The 27,867-nt window shown below is 43.4% G+C and overlaps 1 protein-coding gene across 1 annotated transcript; it reads right to left on the reverse strand.

Moving 5' to 3' along the window:
* Nucleotides 1–2,337: 2,337 nt before the first annotated feature.
* Nucleotides 2,338–25,008, reverse strand: dars1 (aspartyl-tRNA synthetase 1). Its single transcript, XM_036540563.1, has 18 exons — nt 24,836–25,008; nt 21,826–21,928; nt 20,279–20,308; nt 19,793–19,850; nt 18,252–18,344; nt 16,218–16,320; nt 12,196–12,298; nt 11,610–11,690; nt 10,417–10,476; nt 7,593–7,704; nt 6,692–6,826; nt 6,104–6,251; nt 5,337–5,483; nt 4,781–4,823; nt 4,193–4,273; nt 3,983–4,094; nt 3,432–3,503; nt 2,338–2,856 (listed from the first exon to the last, which is right to left on the reverse strand). The coding sequence occupies exons 1-18, from the start codon at nt 24,856–24,858 to the stop codon at nt 2,765–2,767; spliced, it is 1,596 nt and encodes a 531-aa protein (XP_036396456.1). The 5' UTR covers nt 24,859–25,008; the 3' UTR covers nt 2,338–2,764.
* Between the last annotated feature and the right edge of the window lie 2,859 nt (nt 25,009–27,867).

Consider the following 27,867-nt stretch of genomic DNA (forward strand, 5'->3'; position numbering starts at 1 on the left):
TCCTGCTCACGGTTATCACCACGCCTTCTAACTGTGATTGTCGCTGAGGAGCCCTTCAATTCACCTTGTGTCAGTTTAGTCAGAATGTGGCCCTGAAACAGAGTAATTATTCCATTAGGCCACAATTGCCAGCCAATTACAAAACCAACTGAATCAGAACGGTACAGCAATGAGGAGTAATGGAAACGGCATGTTCACTCAAGAAATGAACAAGTCTGTGGATGACTTTTTCCAATTGTTGTCTTCTTTTTAATTAGTTCTTCCTCCAAATCAATTTCAGGTTTCCATATCCTTCAGGTATCAGTTTATTACGAGACTTTTCTTCAGGCCAGATTCATCATTGCAATTTAAGAGTGAAATGAAGACTGAAATTCAGATTTATAACCTGGCTACATTTTGTTCCCCTTAGAAATCAACGTACACAGAATGAATTATTTCTTACTCCAGTTACAGGACTCATAGTTATAGAAACCAGTAGAAATGCAGAGATTACTTATTATTTGCGGAAATACAGCTAGGTATCTCGGTAAACATGGTACTCCACTGAAAACCACATTTTGTCACTGAATTTTAAAAGGGTTTACTCAACTCTATACCAAACCACACGAAAGCATCTTTGATGTCACTTTCATGCACAATGCTATGTTGCGTTCAGATAGCTTCTGTTATATAAATCAGAATACAGGCAGCAGTTGGGTAAACTGCCTGATCTAGCCCTGCGCAGTAACTGATTTGAAACTACTGCACATTCAAGTTTGCTCATAAAGACCATCTGGTCAGTTGAGCATGTCGTTCTCAGCCTCTCCCCTTTCTCATCTTTAGGAATTACTTACTAACTACTGCAATGAACAGCTCTGGATGAGCGAGGAGGAACAGTGAGTGGATGGGAAATATATGTTGTAGATTCTTGCCGTCTGCAGTGTTGATGGAATATGCTCACGTGGATGGGTGTGTGATTCATGTAGCTCCTAGACTTTCTCCAGAGAAAGGCAACGTGCTGCACCAGTCTTTTTCTCTGGTTCAGTCACAGGAGCTTCCTCCACTTCCCTGTGGTTTCTCTGCCCACTTGGTAATCATTGCACCTGTTCACAGCTCACACCTGGTGACAGACCTAATTATTAAATCCATTAAGTGCTTCGGCAGCACTGACAACGTGCTGATCCGCTGGGGAAATGATGCAACCAGCCTCACAAAGATGAAATATTAAAAAAAAAAAAAAAAAAATTTAAACAGCCAAAAGTGCCATTAAAGCACATTTTCAAAACGGGTTTAAAAATACACACACGCTGTATGACAGTCGTTGGCGCTTTGTGTCCAGGTACGGCTTTGTGATGCAAGATTCATTTTCGTTTTGCTAACACACATGCCCTGCTGGAATTGGTGGGGTGGCTGAGGCCCTGGTATGGTTGTCACAGCATGGGGGGGGGGCTCAGAGCTGAACCCCATTTCCAGCGGGGTCAGCCGTCTGATGCAGAAACGCGTGACCTGGACAGAAAGCCAGGCTGCAGAGGGGGTGCGCAAAATAGACACTTTAAATATGACAGAAGGTTCCACTCAGGGAAATCGTCCCTCTTCCTCACCACTAAAAACTGACATTCAAATCTAACTGAAACTTCGTTTCAATCTCTACAGCTGGCTTCTGACTAAGTGGGAAGATATAAAGGTGTCCGTTTGTAATGAGTAACGAGAACAAGCTGTCAGTCAGCTGTGCTTGGGCCAGTTCTCATAATCTAAGTCTTGCAGTCCAAAGGCAGCTGACTGACAAATGATGTTTGCCACATTGTCATTTGTCAGTTGGCAGAAGCATGAAGATTTAAATCATTTGCCAGGAAAAGGTCTTTTGGTACAGCTGTGAGTTTCAGTTGTCAGTCGCATACATTACTACACTGTCATTTAGCAGGAACTATCATGCAGAGTAACTTACACAGTGCATCTAATAAAGCAGTGTGAAAAAAAAGGTACAAACATGACACCACTAACCACACATGAACAAGTGTGCCTAGATTTACATGTGAATACAAAGCTATATGTATGACTTAAGGACTCCAGCATCCCAAATATAATATAGCATACCAAATGCATGTAAGTAAAGCTCCATATACCCAGTTAGTCTTTGGTCAATTATAATGCAGTGGTTTGTTACAAGTGCCAGTAACTCATTCTCACAAAAGCATGTTAAGTATGAAAGTAACATAATTGCTCAAATAGTTTTTGGATGCCTAAATTCAAGAATAATGGGTACTTGACAACTGCTTATTACAGTAATAATATAATAAATACACAGAAACAGGCAGCCGAGTCTGAAATACCTTTATTCCCTTAAAGTTTTTTTTTCCAAATCATTAAAAAATATTTATACCTATTGCTAAGGTGTCATTAGTACAATTCCTGTAGTGTGATACAAGTAACCAAGTGGATGAAAAACAGGTGAACGTGTTAGTTACAATCAACAAACGTTCATTAACTCACAGGTTTGCATCACAACGCAATATGGCCCTTCTTAGTTTTGAGTTTCATTTCCACTGTTACAGAATTTGTTAATTGTAAGCCTTCATTAATATATTACTTCTCGTATCAACTTCCTACAGACTGACTGCTACGATCTGTATAAGACCTATAAAGATTAGACGGATTAATTGTTGTGAATGGTTGTGGCACTTGGGCTGTCTCAACTGAATGTTGGTTTTTTTGAGAGTGACCATGATTTTCCAGGCAGCGTCTGTCAGCTGTCCCGTCCTGGTGAGACTCTTGGGGGGGGGGGTGCTCAGGGGGTCAGGCGTTTGGGGTCGCGAGGGAACATGGACGTTTGGCGAACGTTATGAAGCCCCAGATACAGCATGGTAACTCGCTCCAGTCCTGTGGGAGAGAAAGAGAGAGAAGCCTCCCATCGTCACACCTGCCCTCTCAGACACAAGCGGTGCTCTGAACTCAACCCGACTTCTCAATGTTTCACCATGAGGTCACAGGGGTGAGCAAGACGGCCTTCAAAATGATACTGAAACTGCAGGAGTTGCCATTCTCAAAGGGACAACAGCTTTGAAAACATAAAGGGAGTTTTCACATCCGAGCTAACTTTCAGTAAGTAATTCTCATGTATTTTCTTTCCTACACAGTACCAGTCAAAAGAAATGAAACGCAAATGGAATTACGCAGTGACCAAAAAAAAAGACCAAACGAATCAAAATTATCTTATATTTTAGATTCTTCAAAGTAGCCAAAAACTTGACAAACAGGCATCAACTTCACTATTTAGATTTGTCTAAGAAACATTTAAGCATAAGTCTTTAGATCAAAATGTCTTCAATTGCATGTTTCCCCTTTTCTTAATCAGGTGGGTCCAAACTTTTGACTGTTACTGTATATATTGTGTATTGTACCTGCTACCCTGATGTCCCTGTTGTTAATATGAACTACAAGGACAGGGGCCTTACCGATGCCTCCACCAGCATGAGGGGGAGCTCCGTAGCGGAAGGAGTCGATGTAAGCCTTGATCTTCTCTAGGTCTACGGGAAACAGAGGGGTTACACACATTCCCTATCTTCAGCATTATTCCCCAACATTTAATTACGTACAATTTCATTTTTTTAAGTCTTGTGCCACCTTTGTGGCACAGCAGTGTAGCACAGTGGTTAAGGAGCAGGAGTCGTAACCGAAAGGCTGCCGGTTCTATTCCCTGCTGGGGCACTGCTGCTGTACCCTTGGGCAAGGTACCTAACACACAATTGCCTCAGTAAATAATATATAGTAACTGTAAAAATGGATAACATGGTAAGAAAAAAAACTGTAACCAACGTAAGTCGTTCTGGATAAGAGCTTCTGCTAAATGCCAATAATGTAGTGCAATGTAATCCAATACTATGTAATGATGCAGGGGATCTTATCAGATCTGTCCAGATGAAAAGCACCGTGCCAACTTCACTTCAACACACAGTTATTTTCACACCCCAGGCAGCTGATCGAGCCGCTGTGTATCCATAGTTACCGATGCTGTGGTGCAAGGCTCTCTCCGTCAGCAGCTGGGCGTCGTGGACTCTCTGAGCGCCAGACAGGATCTCCTCTCCTCTCATGAACATGTCGTAAGAGTTGGAGTATTTCTGGAAGGGGCGGAAGGCCGTCAGAGAAGCTGTGTCATGTGACAGGGGTGTGCGGTCATGTGACAGAGGAGGGACAGGCATATGGGGGTCGCACTCACAGGGTTGTTGGGGTCAGGCATGGTGTAGAAGGGCCTCACCGCCAGCGGGTACTTGTCCAGCACATAGAAGTCAGTGTCATACTGCACAGGAAGAAGGCAGAGCACATTTACAGACCTTTAAAGATACAAACCATGCTTACTGGCCTTAAAGGCTGCCGAGTCCTGTTATAACAGGCTTAAATGAATCAGGTCTTACAGCACACTGCACTGTCAGTTAAACAGCAATGTGACTGACAGTGTGAGCACAGTCACTGTACAGCACAGAACTATGAGATCCAATTAAAATGTACCCCACTGTTACATTATGTAAATCAGAATTTGCTATACAGCACACAAAAAGGAGGAATAATTACAATATTCGTGTTTATATTGATCCTTACTGGCATGGTATGTGAGAATGAACAACAAAATTTAGTTTTGAAAGGGAGGAACAAAACATACAGAATTAGACTTTAGTCACCACTGTACAGTGTTTGAAGAAGGATCTATTTACCTTTTTTATAAAGTTAAAAACATAACTAAAATACATTTTAAAATCAGTAAAAAAATGTAATCGATCAACAAATTAAGTTGTCCTCTTCTTTTTACCTTTTCTTTGACAAGACGACCAAGGAGCTTTTCACTGGGAGTGCTGCATTAAAAGAAAGACGACATCATATCACTTAAATGACCCAAGTTAGATGCATAGCATACTATGGATGTACTCCACCTCACACCATGGTTGCTTTAAAAGGTCAGAACAAGAATATGGCAGCAGTGTAGCATAGTGGTAAGGAGCAGGGCGCATTATGAAAAGGTTGCTGGTTCGATTCCCCACCGGGGCACTGCTGCTGTCCCCTTGGGCAAGGTAGTTAACCAAGAATTGCCTCACTAAAGATCCAGCTGTATAAATGGACAACATGTAAAACTATAACCTGTCTAAGTCGCTCTTCATAAGAGCATCTGGTAAATGACAATTATGTCAAAGCTTCTTTTTTACGAGGAAGCGTGCAGCAATAGTAAGCCTTATTAAAGGCTGCTTAAAACTCTAACCTGTCTAAACCACTCTTCATAAGCGTGTCTGCTAAATGACAGTAATGTAATGTAATGTAATATATGCGCAGTAACGGCGTCGGTGTGACAGGGAGGCGTGGTCCTGTCTCACCTGAGGTCCTCCTCGTCGCCCATCTCCACCCCCGCCTCCCTCAGCATGGCCACGGCCTCGCGGTACTCCAGACGCAACGTGGGCTCCAGGAACTTGAAGGGCTCGCTGGGGTACTGCTTATTCACTGTCTGGATCTCCGTCTGGAACCTGGCCCCGCATGAAACGGCGGACACACGGATACAATGATTTTTAGACCGTCACAAAACGTGCGTGACTGCACTCAGGAAACCGAATGCAACTCTGTTACAGTTACGAGGGTTTAGGCTTATTTTGCTACGTTGTAAGGTGTTAAGTGCTCCCTGTGGGTATTTGTTGGAAAAAAGGCCTTGTATCAACAACAGTATGATTTGACTGACACCCACACTTGGGACAGTGTCGACTGACAATCCACAGTGCGGAAACTGCAGACAGTCTTACTCTACAGTGAAGGAGTCACACAACGTTACACAGTTTCCCATTGCTAAAGCATGTTATCAATATTGTTACCCTCTAAACAGACAGTGACCTTTTCTCACCAGAGGGTGGCAGTAGAACCATATAATTCCATATCATACACTTTTCTCACTCACTCACTGATGCAAAAGAAACACCACAGAGCGAGTCACACACCCACTTTTACAGACTGATCCTACTATATATAAACACAGTACCCTCATATCAGACAGCACGGAATAACATGGACTGAATGAACCCAAAACATTAATTCATATTTATTAAGATTCCGTCCACATTGAGAGCATCTGAAGTCAGGCTTTAGTAAATATTACCTGTCTCTCAGTCCTTTGAAGATCTGGACCATGGTGTCAGTGATGGACTCAATCACCTCGTGGTAGTGGTAATTGAAAGCCATCTCAATATCCAGGCCCACGAACTCTGTCAGGTGCCGGTGTGTGTTGGAGTCTTCTGCTCTGAACACTGAAAGAAAGGATATCCAGTCTCACTAGGAGAAGAAGCAGTGCTCTGCATTAACACTAATTTGCCTGAATGAACCTGAAAAAAAAAGTGGAATTTGCAGTTTGGGAGAGACCTGTCACATCTTAATACTGAAATTTCACGCCAGTTTCGTGATGAACTGATCAAAAGAGGGCAGTAATGAGCCATTCTAAGAAACTTCCTCTCCAGTTCAGCAGTTACAGGGATTTTTCCTATTGTAAAGTGCGGGGGATTTGTGAACATCTGTGTGTTTTCAACAACTACAAGCAGCCTCAGTGACATTTTCTCTTTGGTCTCTGCATTTTTTCTATTTATCATGTGTTCTCAAAATGTGTTGGAACCACTCAATTAGAGGAGATGCCATTTGGCTGGGAGCTTACCCCCCTTGGCAAGGGGTTATGGTGTTTGGGGTGGGCTCTCACCTGGACCCACACAGAACACCTTGTCAAAGTCGGCACAGATGCACATCTGCTTGTACAGTTGTGGGGACTGGGCCAGGTAGGCGCTGGTTTTGAAGTAGGAGACGGTGAAGACGTTGGCTCCCCCTTCGCTGGCAGCTACAGGAGAAACATCATTCAGGGAAAACAGCTAGGCGCAAAAGCAAGAATGTGTGGAGCAGCAGCACAGAAATATCCTTCAGAGCAGTGCTGTGGGCATCATTCATTTTATCTAAATTTCACTCTTCGTTTCAATCTCAGCTCCACATGCCCACATGCCCTGATGCAGCTTGAATGGAGCCTCCAAGAGTGAGGCGAGGCGGGTCGGGTGGGGAGGGGTGTAGCATAGTGGTTAAGGAGCAGGACTCGTAACCGAAAGGTTGCCGGTTCGATCCCCGCTGGGACACTGCTGCTGTACCCTTGGGCAAGGTACTTAACCCACAGTTGCCTCAGGAAATATCCAGCTGTATAAATGGATAACATTGTAAAGAACTGTAACCTATGTAAGTCGCTTTGGATAAAAGCATCTGCCAAATGAATAAATGTAAATGATAAACCAGTGAACAACGCTACGGCTACAACCTGCAGCCAAAGGTAAGTTTGAGTCTCAAGGAGGCAGGAGTTCAGTTTGCTGGCAAAATACTGAATGGTTCAACACTTCCAGCAATTAAGTATTGCCAAAAAGGTGTATACTTCAATCCACATGAAGATCAAGGCTTAGTCTTGTCAGGATTTGTTTTTTTTTTTTTTTAAACTGTTGATGCCTACCTCTGCCTTTACATAGCAGGTAATGTTTGCTTGAATGCTAAATGAAGACATAAACCCTTGCAAGAAAACACGCAGTGGATTACAGTCCGAATCACAAGCCCATGACTGAGGTAGCTACCGGAGATGATCTTGGGAGTCTGGATCTCCACAAAGCCCTTGTTGGTGAGAGTGTCTCTGAAGAGCTGGCACACTCCGGACTGCAGACGGAAGATGGCCTGGCTGGTTGTTGTCTGTGAAACAAGGTACATCACCCACAATGTTACCACACTTATTACTCAACTCAACAGAGTAACACAGGCAGCAGTATCATCTGACACGATAATTACTACTGCAGTCTAGACGCGTCTGTTCTTCGAGCTGAGAAGCATGAATTTCATAATATTTAGCAAAGTGCTTATTCTCACCTTTTATGTTGGCACAAGATTTGGGATAAGAAGGAGTCATTAGTCTAATCTGAAAATGGACATATCGCACGAATCCATTTATGTAATGCAATAATACAATGCTTTAATGTCTTCACTCAAAGCCCAACATAAGCAAACCAAAGATGAAAAAGTATAAAACAATCCTTCTGGCAAAGAACATGTGATAACTAAACGAAGCAGGGTTCAAATGCCTGATTTTTTTTCTTCAATGGATTAATTAATCTGTCATTTTCTCTGAACTTTAATTGTATTTTTTTTCCTGTAATTTACATTCAAAAATTCAAAGTAGCAGTTCAAAGTCGGTTTATTGGGTCTTCATAGAGGAGAACGTTAACAAACAGGCACTTAAGCGCGGATGGAGATTGGCCAGCTGCAGAGCACGTAAGCGTGACTCAGCCCTGCCGGGACTCACAGCTGAGTCAGGAGACAGACACACCCAGCCCTACTCGTGAACCAGCCCTGTGAGTACCGACGTCCTCCTACGGACGGGAGACCACTCATCTACTCTTGCAGTCAGATGGCACATCCAGGGCATGGGTGGGAGCATCACGGCATGTTGAAGGAACCGGGTGGGGGAAAAAAAGCAGGGGCCCAGTGGCTGGTCTTTGATGTGAAGTGACTTGTAGGTGAGGGGACATCTCCAAAGCCTGTGGCCGCACAAGAGTGATTTTGCCAGAGTTTTTCTCTCAAATAACAAGGAGAAATGCAAACACAAGAACAGCCTACATCTGGTGTCCTTGCTTTCCAAAGCCATTAAACCCATACAGCGTACCAGCATTTAAACATTAAGGCTACAGGACAAGACTTCCGACTGAAGATACAGCGTAACAGTGACAGCCTTTGCGTAGGAGTTTTTATGGATTTTCTAAGTTTCCATGCAAGTGGCAACACACCTCATAGAAAAGTACATTTAATGCACTGCAGGTCCAAAACCACTGACAAAGGAACTTTCTATCAATGGAAAAAAAAAATCACAATAATATCAAGTCGTGCAAAAAAACCAAAGAATTAATAAGAAAACATGTTTCTCCTTCAGTCTCCAGCCTGAACTGACTCACTGCTCTCTCCTTTGACAAGTACAGCTGTCATCTTGACTGGGCTGTTTTCTCCATTGTTTTTTTTTTCTTTTCCCCTCACAAGAGGGGAGGGGGTGAGCAAGGGAGTGAACTCTGCCGTGTATTGCAACCTCCTGCTTGCATCACAGCTCCCCCAAGCAATGCGGCAACCTGCAGACACTGTGGCTCCACAGAGATCCCTGCTTTCTTTGCAACTCAATCCCAGCGGCGTGACGCAAGAACACAAACCCGCCATCAGATATCGGCGTTAGATACGGCAATCAGATTCCCCTTTTAATCGTGGCAAAAATATCAACGCCGCCTCGCAGGGACCTGGAGGCAGCACCTCGCTGTCTGTGTGGGTCTTTGAACCGGCCCTCTGACACATGACCTTTAACAGTCGACCACCTTGGCGATCAATGAAATCTCAGAGCCGCTCCAGCGCTGCATTCTGACATCTCTCCCATCTCACATGCCAAGCAACAACAGTCAGCATAACCGCGAGACAAAGCCCCCCGGCCGTACCTACACCAGAACTACCTCTAAACTGTTGAGCTTGAAGACAATGACAATATCACTCCTGCCTTTGGACCAAATTATGTCTGTTGCAAGAGAAAGGCAAAAACACCCATTTTCATAATTGGCCAGTGAATCCGTGTATTGTGGAGAGGTACCCCGTGCCTGTGAAAACCTGTTTTCGGGTTCGCCGATCGTCGAAGCGCAGCACGACAGAACTCGCCTCCTGAATAGTGGCGGCTAAAAGGGAGACATTGTTTGGAAACAGGTGTCCCGACAAAGGCGGGATAGAGAGAGAGAGAGAGAGAGAGAGGAACGGCAGCGAGCGTGTTGTGTTTCTGTTAAGGCGCTAATTAGCACATCACACACCACGCTCTTAAACCACACTCACACACACACCACCTTCAAACCTCACTGGCTCCTTGGCACATACAGATACAAACACACTACTAACACATCGGTAGCTCTCCGTGACTCCAAATAATGCCGTGGAGTATCAGTGGTATTTCTCTGTGACCCCGGATGACACTGAGTGGTAACGATCGAATGAGACTGAAATGTTTCAAACGGTAAACAAACACACTGGACCATGGCGTTACCACCTGATCATCTCACATTCTGTAATGCTTTTGTGTGCTGGGAAATTCTCTCAAGTGCTGAGAAGTCTCTCAATGGCAACGTGGGAACACGAACGCTGTGCCACAGAACAAGCTTTACTGATGCCAGGGCAGGTGGCCAGATGGCCTCGGGTTCAAATCCTGAGTAGGATAGTAATACTGTGCCCTTTGAGCCGGGCAGCGAAGACAAGCTTTCTTTGTTCATTTATCTGTCTGAACAAATGGAAACTGCATACAAACATCAGCTATGTAAATCAACGAGCAAATAAATAACGTAATATACTCACCATATGGCCCTAGGGGGGGTGTAAATAACAGAACACACTTACCCTGAGATCTATCACTCTGTTGTCCAGCTTGGTGTCCTGATTAACAGTGGCTCTTCCTTCCTGTGCCAATTGAAAAAGGACAGTCTAAGTAACCTGTGACTAACGCCAAAATATCTTAAGAGTCCAGCAAATCCTAAGTAGTTTATTACATCTCTGTTACTGAATTGGCCACTTCTGGGGAGAAAACAAACAAATAGTCTTCATATCTATGTCTACCAATCAGAATAGTAACTGCAAATTTGTAGGACAGGATGATTTCTTTGAATAGTTAATAGAAGCTATTTCTACCCCCAAACAAATCATGTCCTTCTTTCGTTCAAATCCATCGAGTTACCACACACAGAAGTACTGAAAACATCCTGCTCACAAAGGAAGCATGGAAATTACTGGCCTTACATACGATATATACAGTATAACCCTGGAGTGCTGGACATGGAAATAATGTGAAACAGTCGTGGGAATATTCCCCTTTGACACCTGGTGGTCACAGATGGACAAAAACAACCCATGTGCGAGGGAGCATCACATCCTGGTTCACACACACAGAAACACACACACACACACAGAAACACATACAGAAACACACACACACACACACACACACACACACACATACAGAAACACACACACACACACGCATGGCAGTGGCAGGTGCTGCCGTTGAGACACACAGCCAGGACGATTCCCCACAGAAAACACCTGGGCTACAACTGCAACCAACACCAGTTCACTGCACAAGAAGACTGAAATGAAAAGTCCCAGCAGGACGCTGGGAAAATTGCAGTCTTGGACATGCTGATGAGAGTCACAGCAATACTAACAAATACGTTTTTTTTTTTTTTTAGGATGAAGCAGGAGCTCCACCAGTGTGTGTACTTGTAAAGGCCAAACACGTGTGTCCTAAATGAGAGCCTCTTGTTTTCCGGAAGCGTCTCGCTGCCGCTTAGGGGACAGCTGTGCACGCCTGGGAGGGGAGGGGCCATATTGGGAAAACGAAAAGGGGGAGGGGACACAGCGTGTTGAGTGGCAGTCAGCGGGACGAAACGCACAGCTGGGCTGGACAAAAGGGGGAGGGGACACAGCGTGTTGAGTGGCGGTCAGCGGGACCAAACCTACAGCTGCGCTTGACACAGAAACAGTGTCTGGCAGGGAAGGGGGTGGGCTCGGGGGGCGGTGACGGTTCCACTCCTCACCTCATCGCCCTCTCCCTCAGGGCGCACGGCATCCTCCAGCTGCAGAGGGAGGCGGGGCTCCGCCTGGCTGATCACGAAAATCTGAGGGAGGGAAAGAAACACGGCCAGGGAGAGCTTTAAAAACCTCACTTCCAAACTGATCCCGGATTCCCGAAGAGGACAATGTAAGCACAGTTTACACTCAAAGCATGTTCTTGTGGCCGTTTAGCCTGGGGGAGAAAGTATAACACAAATAAAATTTCCAATGGGGTGGCAGCATAGCAAAGTGGTAAGGAGCAGGGCTTGTTACCAAAAGGTTGCTGGTTCAATTCCCCACCGGAGCAATGCCACTGTACCTTTGGGCAAGGTACTTAACCTACAACTGCCTCAGTAAATATCCAGCTGCATAAATGAATAACATGTAAAAAAGCTGTAACCTTTTTAAGCCGCTCTGGATAAAAGTGTCTGCTAAATGCTCTGGATAAAAGCGTCTGCTAAATGTAATATAATGTAGTGCTTCGTATATTTCTCCTGGATTCCTTCTTTGGCTTCCTTCTCGTATGGGGTCGCTATGGAAACGTGCAGGGGTGGTGATGCCCACGCCCACCTGCTCAATGTGCAGCTCCACATCCTGCTGGGAGCAGCTCTCAATCTTCTGGTCCACCTTCCTGACCACGCCCTCCACGTCCACAATGCTCTCCTTGGTGATGCTGCAGAAACAGGAAGGGGGGGGGGGGGGGGCCCAGAGGTCAATTCCATCACCACTCAAACAAACCCACAACAAAGGGGTCTGACCCAAAGCCACGAGGGACCCTGTGGATATTAACATTTCAATGCCGTCTGCCTGACATAGAGGCCTATACCAGCGCCCACGCGGTAATACCCTTCAAGATAAACCATACATAACTGGCTGATATCTATGTTCCCGTGGGCGACAGAATAAGCCACAAAAACTATCACTCAAAAATAGATAAATAAAACACGTCTACTCAGCTGAGCCCGTTTCAAAGAATCATGGAGAAATAACAAGTAAGGGTATTTTTATGTTGCTCAAATGGTTATCTCCATAAAGATATACTTTCACAAAGGCTTTTATCTATGGCCATAACCAAATGAATAACATAAGTGAGTGAGAGGCACAGACAGAACCATACAGATCTCACCACAGATTTACCCCGTAGCCCTCAATCACTATCTAAGCATTGGACAGTATGTTAAAGTCAATTTCTGCCATTCCAAGGTGCTTATCTATGGACACATAAACCTCACCTGTCTGTTCCTTTGCTGCGTTACTGTAATTTAAAACCTTTTACTTCTCAGACAGTAACATTCCATCTGGTAGAATAATATGTGCTTCCATAAGCCTCATGTTAGGCAATTCAACAGAACTTCAGCTGGAGGAAAACACACGTTTCAGTCTGCATTTATTGATATTATGTGGATTATATATATTAAATATGGCATAAGGAAATGAAAGTGGTACTCTTACAATCAGCAATTCTCTTGGCGGACATGAGAAGACAACCAGAGAATTAGCATAGCATAGAAACAGCATCATGAATCCTATCTGCAGAGACAGTTCCCATAATATGGTCAAGGCCTGGTGCAACAGTGGTATTTCTCATCCTCTCATTTTTATGACTTTTTTATGACTCAAATATTGTTCCTCTTTCTGTTTAAATCAAGAAATCATACTTCCAAACACAAACCATAAGCTTTCACAACTTTGCTAAGGTATTGGTGCTACGACTTTCATCTGAACACAGCGTTACATTTTCTTTGGAAAATTGCTTAACAATTAATTGCAGAACACTGGCTGGTTTTCATTAACCGTGCAACAGCCACTATGGAAAAGCAGGCTGTGTTTCCATTATATTTTCTAGAGGTACAGTTACCACCTGAAGAAGGTAATCTTAGCTTACATTTTCCAACCTACCTTTCTTAGGATGGTAAAAAATTCACTTCCATTTGCAGTAGATTTATTTAGCTACTATTTAGCTGCATGTCGGGCCTCTGGTGACATAAGAGAAGGTTGCATAAACACGGCTTACACATGTCAAACAGTTTGTTACCACACCCTGCCGAAAGCAGCACTAGAAGAGCCTGACCGTGTTCAAATTCACCTGGACACGAGTTAGCAGAAACGAGCACACTGACACAAACGTCTATAACAGCACTTTTAAAACCAAGTCTCAGTGGGCCGCAGATCCTTGGTTTTCCCTCTCTCTCCAAATCACCACTAGCTGCAGCTTTGGAATCGAGAGGTTAATGCTCTCAAACTGGAGCAGGTAAGAAAGAATGTTCTTGAAACAGGTGGTTGCTGCTAAGCGTGTCCAGATGCAGCAGAGTCTTCCATACAACCCGCTGGGCTCTGGTTCCAGGCTCAACCCCCCCATTGCTATTTCACAACTTCTGACAGAGCACAGCACCAGCGCTGTGAAGATGTCAGAACCTCAAGGGACCCCTCAACAGCAAGATTTAAAGAGAGAATAACCGCAGGGTTTCTCACCTGCTTCAGAGAGACTTTTACTGGAATCAGCTATGCAAATAAAGCGCCAACTCATATCCAGACCCGCAGCACTTTCTCACGCGCATGCACACATAAACACATGCTAATATGTGTTATTATTCTTATTAGAAACCTGCGAAACCCAAGTGAGGGGATTTCCTTTTGTGTAAAGCTATCCCTCTCACCATCAGGCAAACTGCAGCGCATGTGTTCTTATTAGCATATAAGAGACAAACCACCCCAACGGTCCTGGCCAGGGAAAAACAAAACACATTATACCTGCGCATTTTTCCCTTCATTCTCTGTATAAGGCGGCTTTTCAAAGAGCAGAGGACATGAAGCTACAACTCTCAAACCTAGGTAATGGATAGGTGACTATGCGAAACGTTAGCTATGTAGTAGCCCTGTGTGAGGCTAGGACACCGCACTAGAACACTCCATCTGCCAAGCGAATGAATGATGTAAGAAATAGGGCAGATTTTCGTCTCCCAGGCTTGCTGCTGACATTTTAATTGGCTCTCCGTAGGAAAGTACAAAAAAAAAGCCCTGCAAAATAAGATCGAACAGATACAGCCAGAGCCTTCCAGAGATGAGTGTTTGCATCAGAAAATCAGTTTAAAGCACAATCTTACTGATAGCATCCACTTCAAAACTGCCAATTTCAGCTGCATCTATTCAATGGTTGTCTGGCAAGCGGCAAGGGTAGATTCCTTCTTACATACGCGATTTGGAGTTCTATTGCATTAGGCACAAACAAACCCAAACAAGCCAGGGCAAATCTACACGATTTGGCAGAGTGCTCGGTCCTTTGGGACAGCTTGAATGATGACGGACAGTGGCCCGAATGCCAATCTTTCACACCTCTGGTTCGCGCTGGTCTCTGCGGGCGTTTCCAACAGAGCATTGTGTGCAGTCAGCCCAGGAGACCGTTTAAACTGCTGGACATTCTGTGAGCACATTAAAAGGGAACTAATCTATTCAGTAGGTCTCTAGCTTCTTCAAAAACAGGTCCCTGAATGCAATTCAATATCAACCAAATGACCTCAATTCAGCGTTCTGTTCCCTAAATTGTCCTTTTATTGTCTTTGTGGTCACACAAACATGAACTGCTATCGTGATGTCTGCAAAACAACCTTCTCTGGCCGTGGCTGACATTGAAAAGTACACCTGTGTCTGGAGATTGTAAAGTTCCTCAAAGGTGAACAATGTCAGTCTGGTTCCTGTCATTATCTTGATTTTAAATTCATCACCCATCCCTGTGCTTCATATCCTCCAGATTTCATTATTGTTTCACAGAGCAAATATTCAATCAGAGCCTACGACATGCTGAGCAATTCTGAGGGTGACCTCATGAAAAGGTCCAGAAGAGTGAAGGCAGAGTCTGGGGCTGTCTGTCTTTTGCCTCTCTGTCAGCACACGGTTTGAGCTTTGTTTCGTCTGACCCTCGGAAAACAGGTCAACCTCCTCCCCGAAACGGCTAGCACCAAGGGAAAATCCCAAAAGTGCCTGAGAATTCATCTGTGCTGACCAGAGCAACCTTTGACCTTTACTGTCCACATTTGCATATACATTTTCTTTCTCTGAATCAACAGAGATGAAAAGACAGATAAAAATGATACGGCTCAAACAGGCATCGTGATTTTTGCACAAGAACAATGCAACCTATTTGCAAACTTCAGAAGATACTTAAAACAATTCTAGCAATATACAATCAGTCAAATGTTCAACGAACATAATTATAGGTCATCTATATAGCGAGATACAAATTTCACAAAGATTACTACATTAACAGTCTCTTGCACAAACGCTCATGATTAATTTGATATGTGAAAAGGAACACTGCTTTCATTTGCCAGAAGCCTTCAGGTTCATTTGATCCCCCTGTAATGTGTACAAAAGTGGCTCTGAAGAACTTCTCCCTATCTAACCCATCTGCTGTTTGTTATGCTAACAGGAACAGCTCCATTACAGGGAGCGCTAAGTCTCCGGTGTAAACAGAGCTTTTGTCCTGGAAAATGAAAAATGGCAGAGTCCCTGTGAATGTGTGAAAATGGACCCAGTCCTAAGGACCTGTCTTTTCTCACCATTGTTCGGCCGGGGCGGACAGGAAGCTTACTCACTTGGCGGCAAACTTGACCATCTGCTTGCTCGCACGGTCGCCCACCGCGACCAGGGCCTGCACGTTAAACTGCTGCTGACGCAGGACCAAGAAGCACTGCTTTCCTAAAACAACAGAGGACAGCTGTTAGGACTGCCCCCGTTTCACTCACCCCAAAGACTCATAGGCTCATACACAAACACACACTCACCTCAATCGCACACGCAAACACACACACACACCCACACACATACAGATACACATAAACACACATACACTAATTCACCCCATAGGCTACCACACACACACACACATAAATACACATACGCATAAACATACACATACACTGACTCACTCACCCCATAGGCTCTCACACACACACCCACACACACTCTCACACTCACCTCATATTGTAATGCACACACAGACACAAATCACTGGACACCCACACGCACACAGACGCAGGCAGGCACACATGTACACACCAAAGCAACTGTCAAAATAAGTGAAGACCCACAGACCCTCAAATGTCACGCATTCAACTTCCAAATGAGTCAGAGCAGCATTCTTCAACATGATTCAACAACACCTCAACTCTCACTTCAGCTAAACAATGCGCCAAGTTTGCTTTCATCTAGTCTAAACTTACAGTGTAATTTTACATTTAAAATCAGCCCTGAGACACACATGCCTCACCTTATGTCTCTACTGAGTTCATCCAGTGCAATTACATTACATTGTAGTACTGTCATTTAGCAGACTCTCTTATCCGCAGTGTCTTATTTATGTTACAATTTCACCCATTTGTACTGCTGGATATTTACTGAAGTTAAGTACCTTCCCCAAGGGTACAACAGCATTGCTCCAGCTGGGAGTTTACCCAGAAACCTTTACAAGCCCTGTTCCTTGTCCACTATGCCACCGATTACCGCTGCAAAGTTCTCCAAACTGACAGTATGGACACAACAGTAATACATGATTACACAGGTAAATCATTTATATTAGCAGGCTGGCAAAAATCCTTCTCTTTCATTTTTTGGTAGACAAAGTACTCTGTAGCACTGTCTTTGAAAAAGCCGTTTAAGACTTGACACAAATAAATCTAAACAAATATATATACAATATTAATTAATGATGATAATAATAATAATAATAATAATAATAATAATAATTAAATAAATTACAAGGCAGATTTCCCAGAGGACCAAACTTCTAGTTAGTCTCCACTCGATGGCACATGGCTGCAACTCTGAAAGGGGGCTAAGTGCTGTTCACAGGCCATAAACCGGACACCTGGAGACGCATCTGTGGAAACTGCCGGCCAATAAGAGGCTCGGGGTGACCGTGGCGACGGCAAACGGCGACTTCATCTGCGTGTAAATCAGGATGTGTCGGCCCTCTCAAGGACATCCTCCGTCGCAGGGCTGAATGAATGAATAGCGCTGAAGGAAAAACAGCTCTCGAGGTGGAAGTCGGCTCAGGAAGGAGGCCATTGTGACAGCATCATAATCGGATGGTATATTCATCAACGTATTTTTAGCCCTCGCAAACAAGCGCTTCAGTGTACGTGCCGCGTGTGCGGTTTCGGATGCTACGCGAGGCGACCAGGCCCGGGCTGAAAGGGGCCGATTGTAAGAAGAAAACCGCCGGCTGTTACCTGCAACCTGACCCAGGGCTCTGCTCCGCTTTTCATTCACCCGCTGTGGAAATGAGGTGTCAGGTAGTCTGATTTTTCTCAAATGCGGAGAGTGCTTTTTTCTCAAAGTGCTGACAGGTGCTGGGCACATAACGTGAGGATGCCGTGAGGACAGCAAAACGGAGGATGTACCGCGTCTGAAAAGCCACAGTAATTACAGTGCTAGGTATAAAGTTTAATTTTTTTAACATCGGAGCAGGAACTCCAGCTCTGGGAGACTGGGATGCAGGCTGCAGGGGGGGGGGGGGGGTAGGAAGGGCACGATAGGACTCCTTTCAGACTGGCGGAAAGGGGCCCTGGGACATTTGGTCCAGCAAAGAGGATGCAGGCTGGTCAATAGAGGAGGTTATCGAGGCTCACCTTTAGCTCGGCTGGTGTGAACTCTGGCACGCACCCAGACGGGCTGGCCAGCCTTTTCTGGTGTCAGGTCCTGGACACGGACCAGCGTCCTGTCTGTCTCACAGAGAGGAAGAACAATGTGTTTAATGGCACGTCAAAGTACATCCACAACTCTGCACTACAGATTCAGACACAGACAGACACACAGACACACACACAGCCAGACGCACACACAGACAGACACATGCACACGCACGTTAGTGGCACTAGAAAATATTAAACAGGCATGTCTGAACACAAAATATCACCCTCTTTTCTTTAAAGTGGTGTTTCTCAACCTGGATCCTGCGACCTCAACTTTCTTTATTCTACTGCACCTGAGCTTTTAATCAGTTATCTTTGATTAAGCTAAGTGAGCTAATTGAGATAAAGCGCTTAGGCGAACACTGATCTGGCTCTGGCATCACCAAGCTGGGCTCCACTGTTAATCCTCTACAAACTAAACGTGTGAATGGAAGGGTGTTTGCGCCAACAGAAAGCTACACAACTTATGGACCTAGGACTAAGCAGCTGTTCCAACTGTCTGTTTTAGGGCCTTGAACAATTAATTGAACAACAACTTTAGTGTCATTGAGCCAGTTTTGTTTAAGGGGCGGATACTGCTCAAACACAGAACCACAGCTGGCTTGAGTGAGACAGTTTTGTTTAACGAGCACATATTACCCAACCATAGAATCAGGGTTGGGAAATGCTGCTCTACAACTTTTGAAAAATGCTTCACACAATTGCCTTTTAAAAGATGTCCAGTTCACACTTTCATCACTGGTAAGTTACTGGTAAGATAGTGGGTGGTCCACACCCACTACAATGTCACACCAGGGAAATATATGTTTGCCCAGACTATCAAACACCTTTAGCGTAACTTTTTAATCCACGTCAGCTGCGAGTATGTACAATGCAGTAGCACTGAACTGCATCTGTACGTGGCAACGATGAAGCAAATCCCATCATGGGAACTTGCAGTAAATGCATAAATCAGGAGGAAGAGGCGGAGGAAGATAAGCATTTCGATGTTAAACCACATTATTAGGGTTACTGTTGCACGGGCATTGAATGCGAATGGTTAGGCTACACTGAAGTATGTGCTGCTCCAGGCAATGCAGTCTCATTTGACGCAATGGGCCAGAGCCACCTGTGTGACTCAGCAGCGCAGCGCCTACACAAACGCGTGTGTCGCTGCTCACGGCCGAGATGTCGGGCGGGTGGGAGGGAGGGAGGGCTTTAATCTCAGGCACTGGAGCGGACAAAGCGGGCAGACAGACGGACGTCAGGACCAGACTCACGCTCGCTTATCTCGGCTGCATCACTACGGAGTGCTTGAAACCAAAAACGTAAAGGGGGGGGGGGGGGGGGGGGGGGGTGTGACATGTTTGCATGCAAGTCATTTAATCTCTGCCTCTTCCACCTCTGAAGTGGTAAATATAAGCAGTTCAAATATCATAGGATTTATCCAGAAAAACATCACATTCGGTAACAAGAACCTGGTAAAGTGGCGTACTGACCCAGTTTCTGCTGGGACTGGACCATCGGTGGAACCCCATACCGGTCCTTGGCAAAATCCTGCAATGAATCCAAAAGGAGGTTTAAAGAGTGCCTACTACACATTTTTCAAGATCACTGTGTCAAACAATGTAAATGGTACACACTGGTGTTCCTTTGGAAGAATATTAATACTGCGTTACTTCAACCTAATAAAGCTTCCTTAGAAGGAAGTGTGGCTAAGCTAGTACCAAGGGGTTGTTTACACAGAACAGCAGTCTAATCCAGGTTCATCCACAAAACATCAGGTTTGTTATATTAACACAAACGTGGGCTCTCTTGAAACACTTCGAAACAGATAGATGCAAATGCAAATAAACACATTTGTGTCAAAAGTAGTACAGATTTGAGAGATACCCGATATCAAGATATCTGCATATCTTGTACAAAATCTGGGCTAAAAAATGTGACTTCCTGGCTGTTCCACTACAGTAACAGAGGACACTTACCTCTTCATCAGTACTTTGCTGCTCTGCGGCCTGCAAGCAAACAGGGAAAAGAGCAGTGAAAAGCCTGACTTTGGGTCACAATGCTTTAAATACCACCAAGAAAAATGCAGCTTCACTTCTGGAATGTGGAAAGCTGATAGAAAATTACATTTATGTATTATGGACGTATTCATATTCATATAGTAATCAGTGCCTTGTTTCACTACAAGTCTACACCACTGCTGCTGCAAACCTGGAAAAAGCCTTAAGCATTTAACAATGAATCCCCTGGGAAAGAATGTGGTTGGACACGCACACCCAGACCCAGACGGATACACACAGACACGCAGACACGAACACTCAGTTCATGTCAATGGGTTGATTTAAAAATGCTGATTTAAAAATGATTGGAACATCCAAGCAAACATCTTCCCTGGGTTTAATTTTTTCATACAGTCATGCCAGCGAGCTACAGAGCACACATTTTCAAAAGTGACTGACATTTCAGGTTGCTCTATGGAATTGTTTTTTTATCTTTTTAAAACATATCAGAACAACCCTCTATATTTCAAGAGATTTGTGAAAATGGACAAATATGCGAATGGTGTACTCTTCCAATAATTAAGGATTTACGCATACTGAGGAGTTTAAAGCAACCATACAGTATGAAGGCACTCATATGTCTTTTATGAAATAATGCCGCAGAAACACAAGTTCTGCCTCACACTGATTCTTAAACCTTTACAGCATATAGTAAATCCCTGAAGAGCAGGGGCCTCGTATGGAGAGAGCCTATGGAAACCTGTTTTACCTTGGAAATGGCTCAAGTGGGGCATTATAATTTCTGTATGTAATGTAGCAGCCTTGTGGACAGCACTGCAATAATGTTATGTGCAGCATAAAAAAACGAGATGGCATTTAAATAGGTGACAATTTCATTTCACATGCAAATTAATACGTTCTGCATAAGCGGGAGATATTACAGTCGGGAAATAAATTGGCCTGAGGTGTCAGCTGCAGCTCTGGAATGGACCAGGATCAAATGTATGATATTGCGGTTAACCGATGGCCAGGAAAGTAACATTTGTTTTAGAGTGCTGACACGTTCCATTATAAAGTGCTCTAAAACAACTACAATGACGGAGGCCTGCTGAAATATGAGACCAATTCATAAATTCAGAGAGCAGGAACACCCATAAATAAGGGATGGACCTGCCGTCGGTTAACTGCAATTTCCTATTTTTGTCACACATGATTTACATATACCTACTGAATAGACAGACTTATATCAAATCCTGACATGCCGTTCGAGTGCAGAAAAAATGCCCTACCACCGATATAAAACAATACATCGGACTTTTCTTTTCCCCAAATCAATACAGTTAATGCTGCTGATTTTCAGCAAAAATGGGTCTTTGTTTGGGAAGACAAAAACAGACCGACAAGCACAGGAATCCTGAAACAATGTCCATCCTTTACGTGTAAACACGACGTGTTTCCCCCCATTGGTGCCCCCACGTCATGTTAGCAGCTGTGCGGGGCAGGGGGCAGGCGGCGGGCGCACTGACCAGCTTGGCCTGCTTCTCGGCCTTCTTCGCCGCCTTCTCCACCTCCTTCTGCTGCTTCTTCAGGGCTTTCTTCGACTGGGCCTGCTGCTCCTCCTCCTGCGCCCTGAAACAGGAAGTCGCCCAAAACAAAACACAAATCTAAGTAAACTTCCAGGTCTATTTCTCACACTTCCTGTAGGAAGCTTTTTTAACCCGTGGGAAAATTCACTCCATCCCTCACCCAAAGCTCGACCGCCGGTCCCTTCGTGAGCTATAAAGCTGGCCTCACCTTTAATCCTATTGTTTTGCCACAACTCAAAAAAAAAAAAAACAAACAGGAGAGTATGAATTCTAGGACCACTCTTCAAAAGTGTCAAACACTGTCGGGGGGGTAGCGAGGTCAGGTACATCAATAGGCAAAGCATGAGCCAAAACTGCCAGCCTACACCATGGGAGTGTAAGGATGTTCTCCATCTGTGAACCTCAAACAGGAACAAAAGCAGGCAAGGCACACAGATACATAATTATCTGATGTTAGCATTTACCACAAAATGCTAATGGCTCCAATGATATCCGCTCTTACCAGCCCTACCCATTTTTAATCTTAGTCATCAGCCATTTTTAAGTAGTCAGCAGCCAATGAAAAATAACCATTGTAAAGTGCCAAAAAGACAGTAAAGATAGCAATTTTCTGTAGGCTTGGTTTCCTGCAGAACTGCTGAAAGAAGCAGTAAGTGTGCCATAGAATAAGAAAGATAACATCAAAAGACCAAGCCCAAGATGCACTCAGAAGATAAGAATTTATAAAGCCGTTGCAAAAGCATTTAGTCTGTGCAAAAGCAGCTACTAGTACAAGCAATGGAAGCACACTAAAAGAAATAGCCAGATAGCGTGATTGACTGTAAGCGCTTTATAACCTTATAGGATAGCACCCTTCAAGACTAGGCAACAATGTACTGACTCCTAAAACCAAAACCATTGCCAGGTCCTGAGGTGGTGCCATACAGTACAATTCCTCCATTCCCCCCCACCCCCCAAACTATGTAGTAGCTCGTTTGTAATGTGTTAGGTTCACTGGTTTGTAATTTCGTGTAGATTTTTTTGCAAGGCCTCTTAAGCGCAACACAGAAGGTTGTTCGTGTCTGTCTCCTCACTCTGGTCCAAAGAGACATGAATAAAACAGACAGCGGACTTCAGACTGTAATCACTGAAGCAACTGCGCATTTAACCTTCTGAACTTTGCACCTTTGTGTGAACTTTGCAGTAATTGTACTTGCAAGCGTGAGCATTGTCGGGAGCAGCACAAAGGCCATTCGCTTGTTCACAGGACTGGTGAAACGGAGGATGGAGAATGTCCCAAGTCCATGTGCGGCTAGCAGCCGAGACCCATAATTCTGACAGCAGCCGTTCTGGTGGAAATAACATGAGCATAACGAGAATAGAGAGCCAGAGCTTCCGGGCACAGGGAAGGGGGGCTGCACTATTAAATAAAACGAACAACAGCAAGAATGACATGAGCTAAAGAGCCAACCATGGATTTCTTCACAAGCACTAGAGACAGAAACAGCCCTCCAAATACCTAGTAGTTTAAGCCAGTCCAGGTTTTACTTGAAGCAAGTTAGCACATTGAGTGGAATCCACTAACAGCCAAAAACAGCTCATACTGCTATTCACTAGGACTACCATTTCACCGATCACTATCTAACACAGTCAGATTAACACACTTTTCAAGCAAAACAGAGGCATTCCAGAAATGTGGTATGTCTGAACTTCAGGGGTAGCCAGCTATTAAATGCCAGTGCTAAGGGGGCATTCTTTTCTAACTGCCCCAAGGTAACCTGAGGTGTGTTGATCTTTGTTTCTCCCCCAGTCTTTAGGGAAAAGAGACATTCCCATACTGGGTCGTACACTGTTACATAAAAAATACAATGTAATCGGGCAAAGTTATCTACATGGATGAAACCAACAAAGCCATTGGACACCAGGTCATGATTCAGGAAGACTGCCTTTTGGATGACTAGTTCTCAGTAACAAATCACTGCTTCTAATTCCATTATCCTCTCTTTGCTTTTAAAGAGTGCAGCTGCTCTCTCAAAAGAAACTGAAACCCTGGTATCAAATTCCTCCCAACTAGGCCTTGAGGCTTAAACTGCATAGCTTGGATTTTTCTCGCTGGCAAAAAGTGACAACCTACAAACTTTAAGTTTCAGATGAATGAACTAGGCCAAATTACAACTATGTAATCTCTGCATTCCCTTCAAAACACAAAATGCAAATGCCAATGGATGAACCTAAATGATCAATGATAAAAAGTAGAAACAGGGAAAACTCAAAGACGGGTCTTGGATAATAATCAGATGATGACCCTATCTAGCAACGTCAAAATATACCTACAAATCGACGCTGAACTATTTGTACCTCTAACCTGAGATTAAAGACACGTGACGAGCATTTTATAAAAGTTTCACGTATTTAACTTTAGTTAGCGAGCGAGTGTAACTTTCAGTTTGATTAATTTAGCAAGCTAGGTGGATGGCTCCCAAACTCGTCTCATTCTCTTGCTGGACAGCTTCTTGTCATAATTTTGTCAGTCTATTAAACCGAGGCATAAATATGAGGAAAAACTCCACTGACGTAATATTTTACAAAGTTAGCTATCCAGCTAGTTTCCCATCAAGTAAGATATGTGATGACTGACCAGGTAACGTTAGCTTCAGCTGAAAGTTGATTATTTTAATTTTCGAACGCAGAACACTCAATTGGGTCGGCTAGCATTTATCCAGTATGCTAGCCACACTACAGACACGCAACAGTCACTGAATGAAATAAGCTGTCGACTAGTTAGATAGTTAGCTAAACGCATAATAATGCATATTAATAAAAGCGAAACAAATCACTAAATCAAGCACACTATAGTACATGATTCACTGACAGCTACATGGCTAACTACCCACAATCTACAACGTTATAACGATGATGCAATCATGTGCAAGAAACAGCTTGAAAGACACTGCATAATATCAGATCTTACCCTTTAACTTCTTCATTAGTCATAGTTACAACAGATTCGATTAGACTTATTACAGTAGAAGTGTCAAATATAAAACGGCTACTTCAACTGAGGTATTTATAAAAAATTTTCATCAGTTGACTCTCACACTGAGAGCATGAGGGAGACCGAAGGGAGAAGGAATTGTTTCCCTGATGCACCGCTTAACAACTTCCTGTAAATTCCTGTGGAAACATTCACTCAGAGGCACTACGTTCCGATGTACGCTCCGGTCATTCATATAATATGATAGTTCAACGTTTACCTCACTTTTAAATTTATAATGTATGATACTGTGTCATATTTTAAACGTAAACACACAATAGTACCTTTGTAAGAATTTTAACCTCCAATATTTTTCATGCTGCTTTATCAACTGACCTATACTGTTTTATTTCAGAATGAAATTAAAACTTTTTTAGTGTTTATGTGTTTGTGCAAATAAGCTGCAATTGATTGATATGCTATTTTGAAGGTGTCCATAATTAAAAAATAAAAAAAAACTAAGTCATCCTTTGTAGATGAGAAATAACACATAACACCGTTTTAGTGTGTTAAAAAGAAAAGAAACACTATCAAATAAATTATAGTCAGATTAATGTTTGTGAATATAGAAATATATGTATTTCAGGAGTGATTACCATCTATATTGTATGGCTGTGGAGCACTGTTGACAACACTGACAAGTACCATGAGGGTAATTGTGGGTTTAAAAACCTTTGCATTTACCTACATTTCAGCTGCAAGTGAAGTTAAACAATTCATCTGGTTACTAGGTTGTAAGCGTGACATTTACGTTTAGACACCATATTAAGTAGAAGGCTGTTCAAGGCTGGTGCAGATGAGTTCCATTCAGCCCTGCAACCTGCTGATTTCGAGTCTGATTGCGTAACCACTGTGCCATCATGCACCGGGGGCCGATCTGCTGAGATCAGTCTGTCACGGAGGAAATTAGTTTCAAAAAATGTTATTGGAAAAACATACATTAATGAAATACACCAAATTAAACCAAGGTGGCAGTGCCGAAATTCTGAGTACTTGTGGAAGAATCATATGAACTAAACGGACAGCATAAAAAGTAGGTTAGCAATGCCTTTAGGGGACAATAGGCAGTGGTACCAATAATCTATTCAGTTCCATGAAATTTGAACTGCTAGTGTTCATTGTTGTTGTTACTGTAATATGATAATGACAGTAATCCTACATGAGCATTATAGTGAACACTCCTAGAGCCCTACAACTTTACAACTCTAATTCTGTATGATTATTATATTAAATGCTCCTAGAGTCATACAACTCTACAACTCCTTGGGACAGAACAAGGAAAATCCAGCTACTGAAAGCCAAGCAAGAGGAGTGAGGTGACATGTCCCTGGGTATGACACATTACAGTTTACTTTCACCCTCTGGCTTTCTCACTGTGTGAGTGTATAGAGCCTTGTCATGTCCAATGGCGGGGCATGCCACATGCCACAGATGGCTTCTGAGCACCCTCATCCAAGTGCAATGAAAACCTAACCTCATGGAGAAGCTCCACTAACTGTCTCCTCATACTTTTGTGTGAAGTGGGCTTAAGCCACACCGGATAAGAGCACCTGTTGGCAAAATAAATGAGGCATCTGGATATGGATACCCCCTGACCACAGACCCACCAGCACCACCAGTTCTGTGGGTCTGTGGTTTGATGGCAACACTGAGTATGCAGCATTGCCTTATGCACCTCCTCCTCCAGAAAGCTGCCTTCCGGGTCACTTCCTGTCCAGAACAATGTAAACCTTAATAATAATCCATCAGCCTGGAGGAAGTGACACTTGCTCTGTTTATGTTACCCCGGCCCCCATCTCACAATGCCACCAGAAACCTAATTTGAAAATGATCGTCATATTGCAGGACCCTCTTGCCAAACCCCCACTTGGGTAAACATCCTGATATGTATGAGCTGGAAAGTCAGGCCCATTCTATTCTATTGAGGTCAAGCCATCAGAGCCTATAGCTAGTCAAATGCAGATTGTTAATGGACCTATACAGAGTTATTTCCTGTCTTATGTATGTCAATAGCTTTAGCCTCTAACCCTTTAAAACATGAAAGGAATAGCAATCTGAATTCCCAGCACGCTGTTTCCATAATATCATTTGATTAGAATACCACAATTTTTACTGTATGTTTCCCTTATTTGTTTTTTGACCTTTGAGTGACAGTTTATAGGAACATAAAGTTATACAAACTTACATTAACCCCCCATACATATAAGTGTAGCTGGGCTATTCTAATATGACTACAGCAATAGAAAAGACAGAATCAAGCTCATTGTGCCACCACATCCACTGTTGTTGTTTTTTTTTTTTTCTAATTATTTTAGCTGTAATTGCAAAAAGATCCTCATGCACATATTTACATCTGATTACTTATGATGGGTGTTCCTACTTTGAATGCAATGATAAACATTACATCTGCTGATTAATGTTACGTAAGACACAGAATGACTGTGTTGGACATAAACCTGCTTATGATTTTGAGGTAAAAAATTTGTTACACTAGAATGAAATAATTTTCCAGAAGGTTTTTAGTCTGCATTTTGCAATTTAAGTGCAATGCACATTGTGGACACAATAAAGAGTAATTTTTAAATTTTTCATCATAAACCTTTTGTTACCAATTTATTGATTATCTGCATGTTGTGAGTCAATAATCAAGGATGATTGTGCCTTGTATGTAGTCTATTAAATATTTGCTTATATTGTCTTAAAAAACACTGTCCACTGTTACCTAATGTGTGTAATCAACAGGTGTGTGAGGAATACCTAAGTATCTCCTGACAGAGGCAAGATGGTTTAACTGTGAGTAAGGTTTGTGCTAGTGTCCAAACTGCAGAAAATTGAAAAATGAAATGAAAACAACTAAAAACTTTCTCTGGAGTGAGTGCCTTATTATTTTCTAAACCTTTAGGTATATCTGTGAACTTCTTTTACATGTCACTCATATATTATGGGTTACCCTATAACAAGGTGAAAGC

Source organism: Megalops cyprinoides, chromosome 11, assembly GCF_013368585.1.
Source record: "Megalops cyprinoides isolate fMegCyp1 chromosome 11, fMegCyp1.pri, whole genome shotgun sequence".
NCBI classification, from domain to species: domain Eukaryota; kingdom Metazoa; phylum Chordata; class Actinopteri; order Elopiformes; family Megalopidae; genus Megalops; species Megalops cyprinoides.

Bases quoted from the DNA above. Each gene is read 5' to 3' on its own strand.
- dars1 (XM_036540563.1), bottom strand. From the start codon at position 24,858: ATGACTAATGAAGAAGTTAAAGG. The intron at 21,929-24,835 runs GTAAGATCTGAT...TTCCTGTTTCAG, and splicing joins ACTAATGAAGAAGTTAAAGG to GGCGCAGGAGGAGGAGCAGC. The intron at 2,857-3,431 runs GTAAGGCCCCTG...TCTCTCCCACAG, and splicing joins TCATGCTGGTGGAGGCATCG to GACTGGAGCGAGTTACCATG.